This window comes from Zea mays, chromosome 5 (genome assembly GCF_902167145.1).
Source record: "Zea mays cultivar B73 chromosome 5, Zm-B73-REFERENCE-NAM-5.0, whole genome shotgun sequence".
Lineage (NCBI taxonomy): Eukaryota > Viridiplantae > Streptophyta > Magnoliopsida > Poales > Poaceae > Zea > Zea mays.
Window position 1 is genome coordinate 31,198,004 of NC_050100.1, and position 17,302 is coordinate 31,215,305.

At 44.3% G+C, this 17,302-nt stretch overlaps 1 protein-coding gene across 1 annotated transcript; it reads left to right on the top strand.

Moving 5' to 3' along the window:
- Positions 1-4,111: 4,111 nt before the first annotated feature.
- Positions 4,112-6,595, top strand: LOC103626179 (LRR receptor-like serine/threonine-protein kinase FLS2; the record flags this gene model as incomplete). Its single annotated transcript, XM_008646572.3, has 1 exon — positions 4,112-6,595. A coding segment is annotated over one exon (2,379 nt), but the record flags the coding sequence as incomplete, so codon positions are not given.
- Positions 6,596-17,302: the final 10,707 nt, after the last annotated feature.

Below are 17,302 nucleotides of genomic sequence, written 5' to 3' on the forward strand. Positions count from 1 at the left end.
CTACGTGAGTCTTTCCATCAGTTAGCTTTCTTACAGGTGGACCCACAGCTCTTACATGTGAGGCCCACTTCACTGACTTTCCCCTTCCCTTCTTCCAAATCCAATCGGCCGTCAGTCGGCACAACGAAGAACACTCGCTGGGGCACACTATTCGTTTCCAATCTAATCTAAATGGGCAAGCTGGTGGCTTTCCAACATCTATGCCCCTTGTTCTCCTCATGGTAGAGAAGCTTTTCTTGCCTGGTTCTCTAACCTTGAAATTGATGAAGACAAGCTTTGGATTTTCCTTGGTGATTTCAACATGATTAGGTACCCTGAAAATCGTAACAAGCAGGGTGGTGACCCTATTAGAATGCTCAATTTCAATGCAGCAATCAGTCAGCTGGGTTTACAAGAGATTCCTCTCAGAGGGCAAGCGTTCACTTGGTATAATATGCAACGTCATCCTTTGCTTGAAAAGCTGGACTGGTGCTTTGTCTCGCCTGCCTGGTCTTCCAACTTCCCAGCCACTTCTGCCTTTTCCCTGGCCAGGAGCACCTCGGATCATGTTCCCTGGGTGGTCAACATTCAATCTAACGTTCCTAAACTGCCCATTTTCAGATTTGAAAACTAATGGCTTCAGCTTGAAGACTTCCATTCCAGATTCCAAGCCTCTTGGGAGCACGATTTATTCTAGCCTGACCCTGCAAAACGGCTTATGGCCAAATTTAAAAGAGCAAGAAAGGTGATCCATGGGTGGCAAAAATCTTTACTCAATCTAGCTAAGTTGATTGTTAAGGCGAAATTGATCATTCAATTGATGGATTTTATTGAGGAAAGCAGAGATCTAACAATTCAAGAATGGAACTTTAAGAATGCTCTAGTCCATCACCTGCAAGGTCTTCTTTCTAATCAGCGTACCTACTGGAAGCAGAGAGGTCAAATCAAATGGGCCACGTTGGGGGATGTTGGCACAAAATTCTTTCATGCTAATGCCACTTCCAAGCATCGTCACAACAGTATCTTGTCTCTGTCTTGTGATAATGGCATGGTGGCTTTCTCTCATAAGGACAAAGAAGAGGTTCTGTTCCAAGCTTTCAAAGATCTATTAGGGACCTCCCAGCCAACATCTATGGTTTTCAACTTATCTGAATTGATTCAACTTGCTAATAACTTGTCAACACTGGAATTGCCATTCTCGCGCAGTGAGATAGACCAGATCATCAGAAATCTTCCTACTAATAAGTCTCGAGGCCCTGATGGTTTTAACACGGATTTTGTGAGAAAATGCTGGTCGGTGATTGCTTCAGACTTCTATGAGCTTTGTGATAAATTTTATGAGGGGTCAATCTGCTTAGAAAGCATCAATGGTTCTTATGTGACTCTCATCCCTAAGCTTAGTTCGCCTACTTCAGTGGGGGACTATAGACCAGTATCTCTCCTCAATACAAGCATGAAAATCCTGACTAAACTTCTTGCCAATAGACTGCAGCTGGTTATTACTAGTTTAGTCCACCAGAATCAATATGGCTTCCTCAAGGCAAGGACAATTCAGGATTGTCTAGCATGGGCCTTTGAATACATCTCTATTTGTCACAAATCGGGTAAAGAAATGGTTATCCTAAAATTGGACTTTGAAAAGGCTTTTGACAAACTAGAGCATGCTGCTATCATTGATATTTTGAGGCATAAGGGCTTTGGAGACATATGGCTTCAATGGATCTCTTTGATTCTTGGCTCTGGCACGTCACAAGTTCTTTTGAATGGGGTCCCGGGCAGACGTTTTCATTGCAGGCGTGGGGTTCGGCAGGGGGATCCCCTGTCCCCCCTTCTCTTTGTCTTAGCTGCTGATCTGCTTCAGTCAATTATTAACAAGGCCAAGGATTGTGGCATCCTCAAGCTCCCGATCCCGCTTTCCTATGGATCTGACTTCCCGATTATCCAATACGCAGATGATACAATTCTGATTCTGGAAGCGTGCCCTAGACAGCTCTTTTTTCTTAAAGCGATGCTTAATTCATTTGCGGACTTTACAGGGCTCCATGTGAATTATAACAAATCTAATATTTATCCCATCAATGTTTCAGAGCAGAAAATGGCAATGCTAGCAAATACATTTCACTACAAGGTTGGGGCTTTGCCCTTCACGTATCTTGGGCTTCCTTTGGGGCTTAAAAAACCCAATTTGGAAGCTTTCATTCCTCTCATTCAGAAGATTGAAAGAAGACTAGCTTCAACTTCTATTTTCCTATCTTAGGCTGGCAGATTACAAATGGTCAACGCGGTATTTTCTTCCCTTCCAACCTATTACATGTGCACCCTGAAGCTCCCAAAAAATGTGATCAAACAGATTGACAAACTTCGACGGCATTGTCTCTGGAGAGGGGCAGACATAAATGCAAAAAATCCTTCTCAAGTTGCTTGGAAATTAGTCTGCAGGCCAAAAACCTAGGGGGGACTTGGAGTCATCAACCTTGAGTGGCAGAATAAAGCGCTCCTTATGAAATGCCTCCATAAATTCTTTAATAGAGTCAACACATCCCATGGGTTAACATTATCTGGGACACTCATTACAACAACTCTCTGCCCTCAGCTAAACCAGTTGGCTCGTTTTGGTGGAAAGATATTCTCAAAATCCAAGATTCTTTTAAGGAAATTGCCCAAGTGGAGATTCGAAATGGTAAATCTACTCTCCTTTGGCATGATCGATGGAATGGGCAGCGAATATCTGAAAAATTCCTGGAGCTTTGGTCTTTTGCCTCTGTCAAGGAGATTAACATTAGTCAAGCTCGGCTGGCTTCCCCGAATGAACTGTTCCACATTCCCCTTTCTGCTGAAGCGTTCGAGCAGCTTCTCTCACTTCAGGACACCCTTGGTAATCTACAGTTGCTTGATCACAATGATATTTGGCGATGCAGTGCCTCTTCCAATCGGTTTTCTTCTCAGAAGGTCTATGCTCACTTGATTGGCACCCATCAGTCGCTCCCTCTCTTCTCTTGGTTATGGAAATCTAAATGTCAACCTAAACACAAAGTATTCTTTTGGTTATTGCTCAAAAATAGATTGAATACCCGCTCCCTTCTCAGACGACGTGCAATGCCTTTAGACTCCTTCACCTGCGACAACTGTATACTCCAGATTGAAGAGACGCCTATTCATCTCTTCTTCAGATGCAACTTTGCTAGGAGATGTTGGCTACTTTTGGGCTTCCTCCAGCCGTGTTCTACGGATCTTCTGCATACCTTAATGAGAATTAGAAGACGCTTGCAAGTTCCTTGGAGGTTAGAAACTATTATCATCATGACGTGGTGCATCTGGAGGTGCAGAAACAATTGGATCTTCAACGAAATCCCCCTTCGGTTTCTGAGTGCAAGGCTATGTTTAGGAGTGAAATTGCCTTATTATGCCATCGAGTTAAGCCTAATCTTAAGGAAGATATTGCATCTTGGTTATTCAATTTAGGGCTGTAACTCTTCCCCTCTATGCTCCCTCTTCCTTCCATTTCTTTGTAATTTTTCTCTTTCTTCCTAAACTCAGATCTTTTGATTTAATAATATTACTGTAGGACCTTCCTACAGTACCTTTACTTCAAAAAAAATGTTATTTCAAAGTTCGAAGAAGAAATGCCGAACTGGTGTCCAAGTCGGTCAACCGACGTGTAGTGGGGTGGGGGTTGTTGGACTTTGCTGTTGTCGCGTATGTACACGTGGTCCGAGCGCATGACCCTTCCAGCACTCACAAATTGATTGGACGACCTGACCTCACCGTTGAAATTGGAATTGGTCGCCGACTCCATACATGCATAAATGATTCCATCAATCTGATTCACACAGATTCCTGGCCCTGATACCGACATCCAAAGCTATGGTGAAGCAGCAGCACAGCCGCCTGCAGCTACTCTCCAGCTGCGTCTCTCTCCTGCTCTGTGGCGCGGCCCCGGCGGCGAGCGTTGCAGCAGGCGGAGCGCGCGAAGCTGCAGGAGCGCTGCTGAAATGGAAAGCGACCTTGGCCGCCGACAGCGACAGGTACCTTAGCTCGTGGTCCAACTCCACCAGCCCATGCAACTGGGAGTTCGTCACCTGCAACCCGGCCGGCGAGGTGACGGGGCTCGGCATCAGCAGCGTGAGCCTCAACGGGACCCTCGCCGGCCTGGACTTCTCGGCCTTCACGCGTCTGGACTCTGGAGACCCTCGCCCTGGTGCAGAACGACGGCCTGCAAGGTGCCATACCGGAGGCGATCGGCAACCTGACGAGCCTGGTCTCGCTGGCGATCCAGCACAACCGGGGCCTCACAGGGCCGATTCCACGCCGCATAGGCCAGCTGAAGCGCCTCGCCTCGCTGAGGCTGCAATCTCTGGGGCTCGCTGGCGCGATCCCCGGCGAGATCGGTAACCTGACGGGCTTGAAAGAACTGTACCTCGACGACAACCGTCTGGCGGGCTCGATCCCACCTGCACTCGGGAAGCTCCAGAAGCTCGCCTCGCTTTACCTGAGTTATAACAGCTTGGCAGGGACCATCCCGGAGGAGATCGGCAACATGACGGAGCTGCGGGTCATGGACTTGTCGGACAACGGCTTGGAAGGCGAGCTGGGACTGGGAAGCCATTGCTGCCTCGCTCAGCTCCGGAAGCTCTCAGCCCTGCTTGTGGCAGACAACCAACTACTAGGAGGCGACATCACCCCATGTCTCAGGAACAAGAGCAGCCTGATCGAGGCCAACGTTGCAGGCAACAGTTTCTCCCAGATATCCGCGCAGGCCATCTGCGCAGGTGGAGGGTCATCGCTGCAGCATTTCCTGGCCAGCGGCAACAGGCTCTGGAACCTACGTGATCTGGACTTCCAGAACTGCACCTCCTTGCGGTACATCGATCTGGCGGCAAACGGCGTTCTTGCAGGCACGCAGGAGTGGCTCGGTACGCTGCCCAGACACCTCGAGAACATCTATTTTGCCCGGAACCAACTGCACGGGACACTCCCGCCGCAGCTGGGCGAGTTCGGGAAGCTCACAGTTCTCGGCCTGGATGAAAACAGAATCTCCGGTCAGATACCTCAGGTTCTTGGAAATCTGACTAGCCTGACGAATCTCAACCTGGGACACAACGTACTCTCCGGTACAATCCCTCCAGAACTTGGGTCGCTGTATCAGATCCTTCAGCTGAACCTGAGCTTCAATCATTTGTCGGGTCCGTTGCCCCTAACATTTAGGAACCTCTCCAAACTTTTCTCGCTCGACTTGTCAAACTGTAGCCTAACTGGACAAGCATATGACCTTCTTGTCACCACCACCACTGACCAGGTCACCACCGCTGTTTCGTTCCCCGAAATTGAGATCCTCGCCCTTTCCTCCAACGGCATCACCGGCACCATGCCGACGCTACTCTGTAGTGCTAGCTTCCTCAAGATCCTGGACCTGTCAAACAACGCCCTACATGGAGATCTCCCGAACTGTCTGTGGGAATTGCCATCCTTACTACTCATGGATCTGTCCAGCAACTCCTTCAGCAGTGTAGCTCCGTCCTCCAGCTCCTCGTCTAGCGCTAGCGACACGCTTCAGTCTCTACACCTAGCCAACAACCGTTTTCAAGGCAATGTCCCCTCAATCATCAGAAACTGCTATGAGCTTATAACCCTAGATCTTGGCGGCAACAATTTCACCGGCGAAATACCTGGCTGGATTATCGCCGAGAGCATGCCGAAACTCAGGTTCCTTCGCCTGTCGTCGAACATGCTCAGTGGAAGCATACCCCAGCAGATTTTCCAGTTCACCCAGCTCCAGCTACTAGATCTATCACATAACAGGCTCACTGGTCCCATACCTACTGACTTGGCAAATTTTACTGGCATGACACAGCCACAGGAACGTGGGCAGATCGTTTATTTCTTTGCGTACTCCGAGCAGCTCCAGCTAGTCTGGAAGAACGAGAACTATGTGTACAGCAAGATGATAACATTCATCATGGGTATTGACTTGTCGTGTAATTTGCTTTCCCAGACGATTCCTCAAGGGCTCACAAGCCTCCGTGGGCTCAGGTACCTGAACTTGTCAAGAAACCACCTCTCAGGTGATATCCCCGGAGGCATTGGAAACTTGGCGCTGCTCGAATCCCTGGACTTGTCGTGGAATCAGCTGGAAGGGGAGATTCCTCCAGGCTTCGCAGCCCTGGAAGCTCTAAGCACTCTGAACCTTTCGAACAATCGTCTGTCTGGAAGGATACCGGCAGGTAATCAGCTGCGGACACTGGTCGACCCATCAATCTACGGCAACAACCTGGGGCTATGCGGTTTCCCTTTGGAGGAATGTGCAAATGCAGCGAAGCACAATGATGGGAAAAGCCAAGACGACGACAACAGAGAGGTGCTGTGGTTATGTTGCTTTGTGGTTGCCGGATGTATCTTCGGATTCTGGCTGTCCTGGTGTGTCCTGTTTTGCAACAGACCATGGAGGTATGCGCTCTATCACTGTGTCGACAACGTGCTACACAAGGTTGCAAGTGTAATACCTAAATTTTAGAGAAATGAAGATTTATTTTAATTGGGTGGTCATGTGAAATTCATGTTTATAAGTATTATTTGTTTGAAAAAACTAAATAAAGGAATAATTCATAAATTTAAGATATATTATTGCATCCGGCTGGATTTTGATTGTGCATTTCATTTGAATCGAAGATCCAAACTCAGATTTGAATTTGAATCCAATTCGAAGTTGTGAAATGAAATAAGAAAAGAAAAATTAAAAAGGCAAAATAAAAAAAATACATGCTGCCAGGTGGGAACCCGCACCGGCCGGCCCAGCTACTACCACCAGTCAGCCCAGCAGCGGGGAGGCGCCGACAGGTGGACCCACCGTGTTAGCCTTGGCACGCGCGCTCGTGTGGGTGATCCGGTGTAGCTGCCACATGGGGCCCTTCTGCCAGTGTTCCCCAGTCGTGCTAGAGCGTGTTCCGTTTTCGCTGTCAATGGGTCCCATTCGTTAGCCGATTCCTATGCAGCATCCCACCCATGTAGGGTGGATGCTCGGCTCGGTATGTCTCGTTGACAGATAGAGCTCCGCTCGTTCACTTAACGAGTTGAAAGAGAAGGCTCGGTTCGGCTTGGCTCAAAGTTGGCTCGTGAGCTGGCTTGCGAGCTAGACCTTGATAAATAATATTACATTATATAGTGATTTAATAGTTTATAAATGTGAAAAATATAATCATCATTCAACATTATAACTAAAATTATCCATTATCCATCATCATTGTATAGTTTGATTAATTTGACGCAGCTCGCGAGCCGGAACGAGCTGGCTCGGCTCGGCTCGGTGGACCAGCGAGCTCGAAAACCAGGCTCGGCTCAACTCGCTCGTGGCTCATGAGCCGCTCCGAGCCGAGCCGAACCAGCTCACGAGCGTCAAGTTTTTTCCAGCCCTACGCCTGTGTGCCATACCGCGCCGACATCTAGGGCCCTTCGACAGTGTCTGCATCGGGTTCCTCTCACTGGGCCATGGGCCAGCACGCTAGAAGCTTCTCCTAGCCCAAGTCAGTTATGACAAGTTTGTTACGATAGGTGAGTTTGTTAGCAATTCTGTTGATTCCATGGGCCGACCTTGCCCGGTCGTATAAATCTGGAGGTCGTCTTTCTTTGGCCATCTCATAGGCAGGTCTACTCGCACGCCAAGTTCTCGTACCACCGCCACCGAGAAGATAGAACCTTGAGAGGAGAGAAGGACTATTGGGAATAATCCCAAATTCTGTAGTGTGCATGATTTATATGGTTGAGAGTATGACCTTCTAATGGACTATATTTTTGGGGAGTGCTGGCCCAAGAGACCTAAAGTCCGCTGCTATGCGTGCGTGGGGGCGTGTCTGTCGCGGCTCAACGGCCCAGGTGGGCGTGCCGTATGTGCAGGCGGCCCTACGGACACGCCATGTGTCGACGGTCCGGTTCCAACAATTGGTATCAAAGCCAGATTGGTCTAGTTCGTTCTTAGACAAATCTCGGCTCACAATATGTGAGGGGACATTGTTAAGAATAGTCCCACATCGTGTATTGTGGAGGAGCAAGCATGATTTATATGGTTGAGAGTGCAATCCCTAATGGGCTAGCTTTTTGGGGGAGTGTTGGCCTGAGAGACCTAAAGCCCGCTGCTATGCGTGCATGCGCGTGTGTCGTGGCCCAACGACCTGGTGGGTGTGCGCCTATGTGTGGGCAGCCTGATGGACAAGCCATGTGTCAGCGGTCCGGTTCCAACAGTTGGTATCAAAGCCAGGTTAGCCCAATGCATTCTCAAACAAATCTCAGCTCACAATATGTGAGCGGAAGATTGTTGGAAACAGTTCCACATTGTGTGGTGTGGGTGAACAAGCATGATTTTATATGGTTGAGGGTGTGACACCCTAATGGGCTAGCTTTTTTAGGTAGTGTTGGCCTAAGAGACCTAAAGCCCACTGCTATGTGTGCGGCACGGCCCAACGGCCTGGGTGGGCACGACGTATGTGCGGGTGGCGTGACGTATAAGCCATGTGTCAGCGGTCTCGGTTCCATCAGGAACTCGACGTCGTCGTCGTCGTCGAAGTCGTGCATGCCACCGTTATAGATATGTGAAAGGGAAATGTGTCCTTGGGCCATTTCTAAGTATTTTGGTGATTGAGTGCCAACACAAGTGCTTAAATGTGAAATCATGCTTGTGGATGGACAAAGTGCAAATCAAGAGCAAAGGTATGTTTCTATGTCTTAGTACATTGGTTTTGTGTACTAATATACTTGTCTAAGTATTGGAAACAGGAAGAAAAAGAAAAGAAAAGAGTTGGCTGTGTACAGCCAAGGGGCTGTTTCGGTCTGGGGCACCGGACTGTCCGGTGGTGCACCGGACAGTGTCCGGTGCGCCAGGCTGCCTCGGCCGAAGAGGCCGCTCTCGGGAATTTTGCTGACGGCGTACGGCTAAAATTCACCGGACTGTCCGGTGTGCACCGGACTGTCCGGTGAGTCAACGGTCGCCAGGACCAACGGTCGGCCGCGGATTCTGCGCGCGACACGTGGCCAAGCCAACGGTCGGAAGGGGGCACCGGACTGTCCGGTGTGCACCGGACATGTCCGGTGCGCCAACGGCTCTGAATCTGCAACGATCGACTTCGCCAAATAAGGAAAGAAATCCGCACCGGACAGTGTCCGGTGGTGCACCGGACTGTCCGGTGCGCCAGGCGACTGAAGGCAAGAATTGCCTTCCTGGAATGCTCTCAACGGCTCCTAGCTGCCTTGGGGCTATAAAAGGGACCCCTAGGCGCATGGAGGAGCACACCAAGCATTCCTACAACATTCTTAAGCACCAAGACATCGCTCTCGCGCATTCGTTTCATTGTGATAGCATCTAGAGCTCTTGTTGAGTTGCGAACTCTTTGAGTTGTGTTGCGAGCTCTTGTTGCGACTTGTGTGCGCGTTGTTGATCTGATCTTTTGAAGTCTTGTGTGCGTTGCTCATTCCCCCTTTGCTCTGTGTTCTTTGTGAACTTCAATTGTAAGGGCGAGAGGCTCCAAGTTGTGGAGATTCCTCGCAAACGGGATTGAGAAAAAGCAAGCAAAACACCGTGGTATTCAAGTGGGTCTTTGGACCACTTGAGAGGGGTTGATTGCAACCCTCGTCCGTTGGGACGCCACAACGTGGAGTAGGCAAGCGTTGGTCTTGGCCGAACTACGGGATAAACCACTGTGTCAACTCTGTGATTGATCTCTTGTGGTATTGTGTTTTGTTGAGACTCCTTTCTAGCCACTTGGCATTTATTGTGCTAACACTTAACAAGTTTTTGTGGCTATAAGTTTAAGTTATACAGGATCACCTATTCACCCCCCCTCTAGGTGCTCTCAATATGGGAGAGTTTGAGGGAGTTCGCCAAGTCGAGGGGAACCTATGGGGAGCGCTTGGGGACTCAGGTGTCGAGCCGAGGCGTGGGGATTCCTCGTCGGGGTTGGATCGATGTCGTCGAGAAATCATACATCGACGCTAAGGCACTACGCTACTCGATTCGCGGTGAGGGAGCCTCTGCTGAGTTTGCTTCGCTCTCTTCTACGTGTAGGATCATTCAATGTTCAATTTGGTGTGCCGAAGGCGTGAATGCCATACGCCGATGAGCGACCGTCGTGGGGCTCGTCGTGCCACTGTCTAGGACATCAGGGTTGAGGAGGAGATCCTCTATTGTCGATCGTGCGATGTACAATCATGATTAGAATGTAGATAACAATCTGTTTGGTGCAATGTTATTTTTATTTATATTTTATTTGTTTGTACTACTACGATTAAACGAACCAGTGAACGAGGGATCTAAACCTCAACAATTTGAGGAATCTGAGCAGGAGCTCGAAGTAGAATAGAAGGAAAGTGTGTCCTTGATGACGGTGTTTTGACCTAATAATATTTACTATTATATTCTCACCTATGCATGCACAATTAGGTTAAATTGATAGGACCAAACATGTTACTTGATTATTTTCCATCTACCTTGTTTATACCTGAATTACTTATCATTGGGTAGATTTGCTATTGCTATAATTGGTTATGAGATAATGTTACATGTGAAATATTGGTCATGCTTTATTATTGTTGGTTTATTTATTATGCATGATAAGTTCATTTTTGGTTCATCGGAACATGGAGCGACCACCTCTGAAAACAGTGCAACCATAGGAAACATTATGTCTCTGATCTTGGATAATTAATTAGGAAAGCTAGTGTGGGAGAATCTTACCTGGTTAGGGGCAAGCGGGGAGGAGTTGCTCAAGTATAATGATGTGGTTGATCATGTTGTGGTGGCTTTTCAAGCTGTTGAATGGTCTATGCCACCTCTGCTTGAATCCGTAGTGGGTTTTCTCATGGTAGAAAATCTTTGTAAAGGCTTCATAGTGAACCCTGCCTCATCTCCTTGGAAGAGTTGAATGGAATTCATGACTCTTTGACAAATTGATATCATGACATATGGGTAAAGATGTGCGACCTCTGCAGAGTGTAAAACTTATATATCAGTCGTGTTTATGGTTACGAGCGACTCGAACCTCACATGATTAATATATGGAAGTAAATTTAACATGACACGCTTGTGGTTGGTGATGAGGACATCACACCTATACATACAATGCATGGACCAATAACACGATCACGTGCACGACAGTTGAATCTCCATGTTCGTTCTAACTTAGTCAATTATGTTTTAGAGCTTACGTTTGGTGTCATACATGTTTTAATGACTAGGAAACTTGGAGAGGATAAGTAAGGACTTGGAAAGGGACAAGATGTCAAGGAGGAGAAGTTAGGACATCCACAACAAGACAGAGTCCAAGTTTAACTCGACTTCGACTCCACCTTGGAGTCCAAGACTAGCTCGCACTAAAACAGACCCCCAAGACGCATATGGACTCTGTTTTTGACGTTGTTTATATGGATGGAAATTTAAGGAGACATGCTTTCTAACCCATCTAGTCTCATCTAAAAATTCATTCGGAGTGAATGAGAATCGTTGAAACATGTCAACATTCAGATTCATGTTCTGGTGTTGTGATACTGTCTGTTGGTCTGCTAGCCCCTGTATCATGCTGGAGCCCATTAGGGGCACGACTAAGGGTCTTGCATGCCCCTAAACCCTATTTTATTAGCAGCCACTACCACCTTTAGGGTTGGGTTTTGCTTAGATTTAATGTGTACTCGAACAATGCCGTTGTTCATTGGTTTGTGAGACGCCAACCTTGTGATCAATACTAGTTTGATTGTGTTCTTCCTGTTCTTAATTGTGTTCTTGATTGCGCTTGCATGGATAAGCCTTCTTAGCGAGGTTATTCGTGTGTCACGAGTGGTAACCAACGGAACAATAGTATACTGATTGTAAGGAGTCATTTGTCTAGAGCCTTGGATCATCAACGTCGAGATCTCCACCCAATCAAGTTTATCTTACCTCATGGAAGATCGGACATTGTATTCTATCAAGCGGTATAAAGATTTAGGTTGACCATGATGTATTATCGTGTGCCTTTAGATTCATTTTGCTTCTTTTCCATAGTCCAAAAAAAGTCAAAAATAAATCAGTGTTTTCCCTATCCTACAACCATCGCCTTAGCTTTTGCACAATTCAATTTCGGAGTCCACAGTTTTGAGTTTACGTCCTAGATTGAGTTTGGTTGCTGGTTTAGATTTGTTTTGGATTTGTTTTGATTCTTTCCATCCGCTACCATAAAAAATAATAATCCACAAACATATTCCATCTACCGATCGTTTTTGCCCTAATTTTGCTTCACCAAAACCCCCGATTTGGAGTCAAAACTTCAAACGACCATAACTTTTCGCTCATAACTTGAAACGAGGTGCATTTTTTTGAAATCGCATGATTTTTTTTTGCAATCATTTCTCCTCCACATTGCCGGGTTTTTCGTTTCTAAAATCCCCAAGAAATATCATTTCTCATTTTCCAAACTTTTAATCTGATTTTGCATTAATCTTGTAGATTTTCCAGAGGACATGTCTTTGTAAAAAAATTCTCGAACTTGGTGTGTCTCCTTATGTTCTACTACATAAGAGAAAAATATAAAAAAATAATTTAAAATATAAAAGTCACAAAAAACAATGAATAGAGCAAAATCGAGAAAAGGAGAAAAAGAGAAGAAAGAGTTGCACAAAGCAGGAACTTCATTGAACTATGCACCTCTATGATTGTTCTTGCTACTAATTTGTTCCATTTCCATTCCTAGATCATTGTTACCTCCTTTGTTCCTTACTGCAGCTGTTCTAATACATTTTAGGTCAACAGCTAGGGTAAGGCCTTTGAATACTTATTTAGTATTGCTATATGTTACTGACTTGTGTGCAACAAATACATACATATATATATATAGTGAACCTTCTCAAGATACACTTTTCTCTTGAGCAAAACAAGTACTCCTTTGCGACCACACCCACACTCTACGTGTTGTCACATCGACCACTGTTTGCCACTTGCAGTGCTGGTAAGAACCTTGTAAGAGCGAGGTAAGACTCTTCATAACTGGTATTCCACCAACACTATAGAGAGTAGTTGTAGGGTTCACAACTTTGTTTCCTTTATTTTTGTTGGTACTAACAATGACAGGAATGAAGAACAATGACAAGGATCCTAAGCCTGATGATGAGTTTCTCCCAACTAGAATTGAAGGACGTGTTGTATGTGATGACTAAAGCCTTCGATTAGTACCATGACACTACATCGACATCCTTTGAGTGGCTTGATCGCCATGTTTATTTATCTTGTTACATGTATGGATGCAATGGAGGTGCGTCTCCCACCCTAAGCTATCGGTGCCCATGTGTCCTCCCTTGTAGAAGAAGACAACAACTATGACTTTGTCGAGGCACAACAGTGGCCACGCCTCACACGTAATTGACAAGGTATGTGAGGTAATGATAGATGTCGTTATCATAATCCTAAACCAAACAATGGTCCTTATGCTAAGATTAAGTTTTCTATTCTACCATTCAATGGTTCTTATGATACCGAAACTTACTTAGATTGGGATATGACGTTAGAACAAAAAATTAGTTCCCATCTTGTTTCTAAGAGGCACAGGGTTAGACAAGCCACTAGTGAGTTTGAAAATTTTGCTATCATTCGGTGGAATGAACTTTTTAATACACGTGCTGCCCACAAACATGGAATGCATTGAAAGAGAAGAAGCGAGCTCATTTTGTTCCCCTTCCTATAGATGTGATTTTCTTAAGAAATTGCAACATTTAGATCAGGGAGACATGTCTGTGCAAGAATACTACTGTTGGTCACCTGCTTTGGTTCCTGATGGAGACCAAAACAAGGCAACACAACTAGAAATAAGAGACCTTCGTTCAAATTAGGGAAACCTATTATAATCAAGAAACCTTTGAACAATGGAATAGAAATGCTGAAGGGGGAATCATTACTGATATGTATCCTTTTTATTTCTTCTCGATTACAAATACATGTATACCTTTGAATGGTAGTATGAAAGTAAGAGATTTACTACTTTGGAGATTGAGCAGTCTGGATTTCCTCTCAGTCTCAGGGGAAAGGGTATCCATTTGCATGGCACTGCACCTCTATTTATAGTGGCGAGTCGGAGTACAACTTTGTGTAAAATTACAAACATACCCAGGGGAGGAGCTAGAGATTTTTGTTAATGGGTTCAGGATTCAGGAATATACGTATAACTATAAATCATAATAATACTACATATAGCTATTATATAAATTAAAGGGTGAAAACATACCAACTGAATAGAATCCTGCAATCATATGTTTGCATGTTTCAAAAAAGCACTTTGATGTTGTGCAATGTATATGTAGTTTCCGCATTCCTGATATAATTAAACAAAAAACATGTTACTTTCATGAGTTTTGAACATTTGATCATGCACAATTAATTGAAAACTATATATACTCACATGTTAAAGCTTCCCACTTCGAGATTTCATCTTCTTAAAAAGATCAATCACGTCATCATTACTAATGGTTGAAAACATATCTTTCTCCACATAGCATATTAGGCAATCACTCATGAACTGATCACCCATCTTATTTCTCAACTTTTTCTTTACAACATTCATAGCTAAAAAACACCTTTCCACTGATGCTGTGGCAACCAGCAATATTAGTACTAGCTTTAGAAGTTGATAGACCAATGAAAAAGTAATATGATTATTTGTTTGCACCATTAATTTAGCTAGATCAACAATCCCATCCAAATTGTCAAACCTTCTATCTGCTCTCACATTGTCAATGTATATAACAAGTTCAAGGCTTAGATCATCCAATTTATTTGAATCAAAATCATCTGGATAAAACTCAGCAAGTCTTACTAAGGTTTCTCTGTCAAATGCGAGAAATGAGTTCTTTGGGTTAAAAGCAGCCATGTGACCCAACAATGCAGAATTTACCTCACTAAAACGATCATCGAACTCTTGAAGTTGCCAATCAATAACATAATTAAGAACTTCTATTTGGTAATGCTGCAAGTTTGTCTTATTGGATTTCTTTCGTGGTGCATGCCTATTGACATATTCGTCATGCATGTTTTCCCTTTCAATGTGATGTTCATCGCAGAATAAATGTATCTTCTCCATGAGTGAGTTCCATCCATTCTCTCTTAGGTTTTGCAGCTCATTTCTTGTTCCCCTCACACATGACATTGCATTGAGGATATCTTGATCCTTCCTTTGTAATGATTGTGACAAAGTATTTGCACTTCCCAATATATGGAGCATCATGTGCAAATAAAACACAAAATCAAATGTCTCAAAATATGCTATAAGACCACGTGCTTGAGATTTCTTATCACTTTTCCCCTCTTTCTCAACATATTTTAGAACAGAAATAATAGATGGGAACAATTTCACTATACTTGAGAGGGTTCTATAGTGTGAACCCCAGCGTGTGTCACCAGCTCTCTGAAGAGTTTGATCTTGATTTAACCCTTTGCCAGTGCTAAGTTGTCCACTTCCAATGGCCTTTGTTACATCATCACGATGTTTCTCTCTGATCATATCTTTTCTTTTGCAAGAACCTCCAACCACATTGAATAAAATAGAGATCATATAAAAAAATCTGCAACATCTCCATGCTTCTTTGCTACTGCCACAATAACCAACTGGAGCTGGTGAGCAAAACAATGCACATAATATGCTAACTTATTTGCTTGCAAAATCTTAGCTTTCAAGCCATTAAACTCACAACGCATGTTGCTTGCCCCATCATAACATTGACCCCTGACTTGTTTTATGCTTAACCCAATATCAGTGAATAATTTTTGAAGAGCTTCCATGAGACATATTGCTGATGTTTCTTTCACATGTACAACTCCAACTAAACTTTCAATGATAAGCCCTTGTTTGTTGAGATATCTTAACACAATTGCCATTTGCTCTTTATCAGACACATCTCCAGCCTCATCAATTAATAAACTAAACACATCGCCTCCAATTTCCTTAATAATAGAATTTAAAGTTATCTGCTCAAAAGAGTAACAGGCTTATTATAAAATTAGATATAGCTTATAAAACATAGTAATAAGAATTTTATAATGATATTACCTTTGCAAAATAACTAGTGATTTCCTTTTGAATATCTCCACAAATCCATTGACAATTTTCAGGAGCATTCCTAATAGATTCACGTATAGCATCATTTTGACCAGCCAAAGTATTCACCAGCTCTCGAAAGTTTCCCTTATTTTTTGACTCTTTTGATTCATCATGACCTCGAAAAGCTAAGCCTTGATGAAGCAAGTATCTAACTGAATTGATTGAAGTATTAAGTCGGATTCTATTCTTCTTTTTTGTAAGATCCGTTTGTCTATCAAAAGCAACCTCAATTGACTGATTTTGATTCATCAAAGCATCACATCTTTTTACCGCGACATTATGAAAACTGCTAGCATTACCCTTGCCCACATGAGTATCTAATCTGCATTTCTTGTTCCAACCATTCCAACCATTAATTGCAAATGCATCATTCCCAGCTTGTCCCTCATTACAATCTCTAAAAAGGTAACAACATAAACAAAAGACCTTATGAACCTTGTCACTATATTCAAGCCAACCACCATATTCTTTAAACCATTCTGGATTAAATCTTCGACGGTCACTTCCAATGTCCCTATATGGATACTCAAAATTAGGTGGTGGTCTATAAGGTCCTCTAGTTAAATATCTTCTCCTAATCTCATCTTGCTTCTTAGGATTTTTAGTGTACTCTGTAATTCTCTTCCGACCAGCTGGGTCATAAGGCAATTCATCTAAATCAATTTCTCTTTGATATTGGGCAGAAGACTTTGGAACGCTAGCAGCAACATTTTCTTGCTTCAATCTAAGGATCGATCTTGAAGTATCTGTTGTATTATCATCTAAATCTGATGATCTATTTCTTTTCTGAAAATAACGTTCCATGAGATGCCCTAGATTATTCAAAGTTTACATGGAAAAAATAAGAGTATCAAACTCAGACCAATTTCAAACTTAAAGCCCTAATCTAGAATGAGTCTACGAGAGCTGATTAGTAGATAAGGTGATTTAAACAATTAAACAGAGGGATCACACCTGATTTTAGGAAATCAGAAGCAGCTAGGTGGTACTGGCAAGTGGCAACAGTCGGCGGCGGAAGGAAGAAAATAAGCGGCGTCCGACGATGAACCAGAACCAAGAAGTTGAAGCGACGAAAACTGGAGAGGAGCGAGACTGCGAGAGGGTGCGGTCACCTCCGGCTGAAATACTGAATTTACTTGGGCTGCATAACTAGTGGCCTATTAACCTATTAAATTATATGAATGCACGTCGGAGTGGCCGAGTGGGCTTAGCTTTTGCAGCCCAAA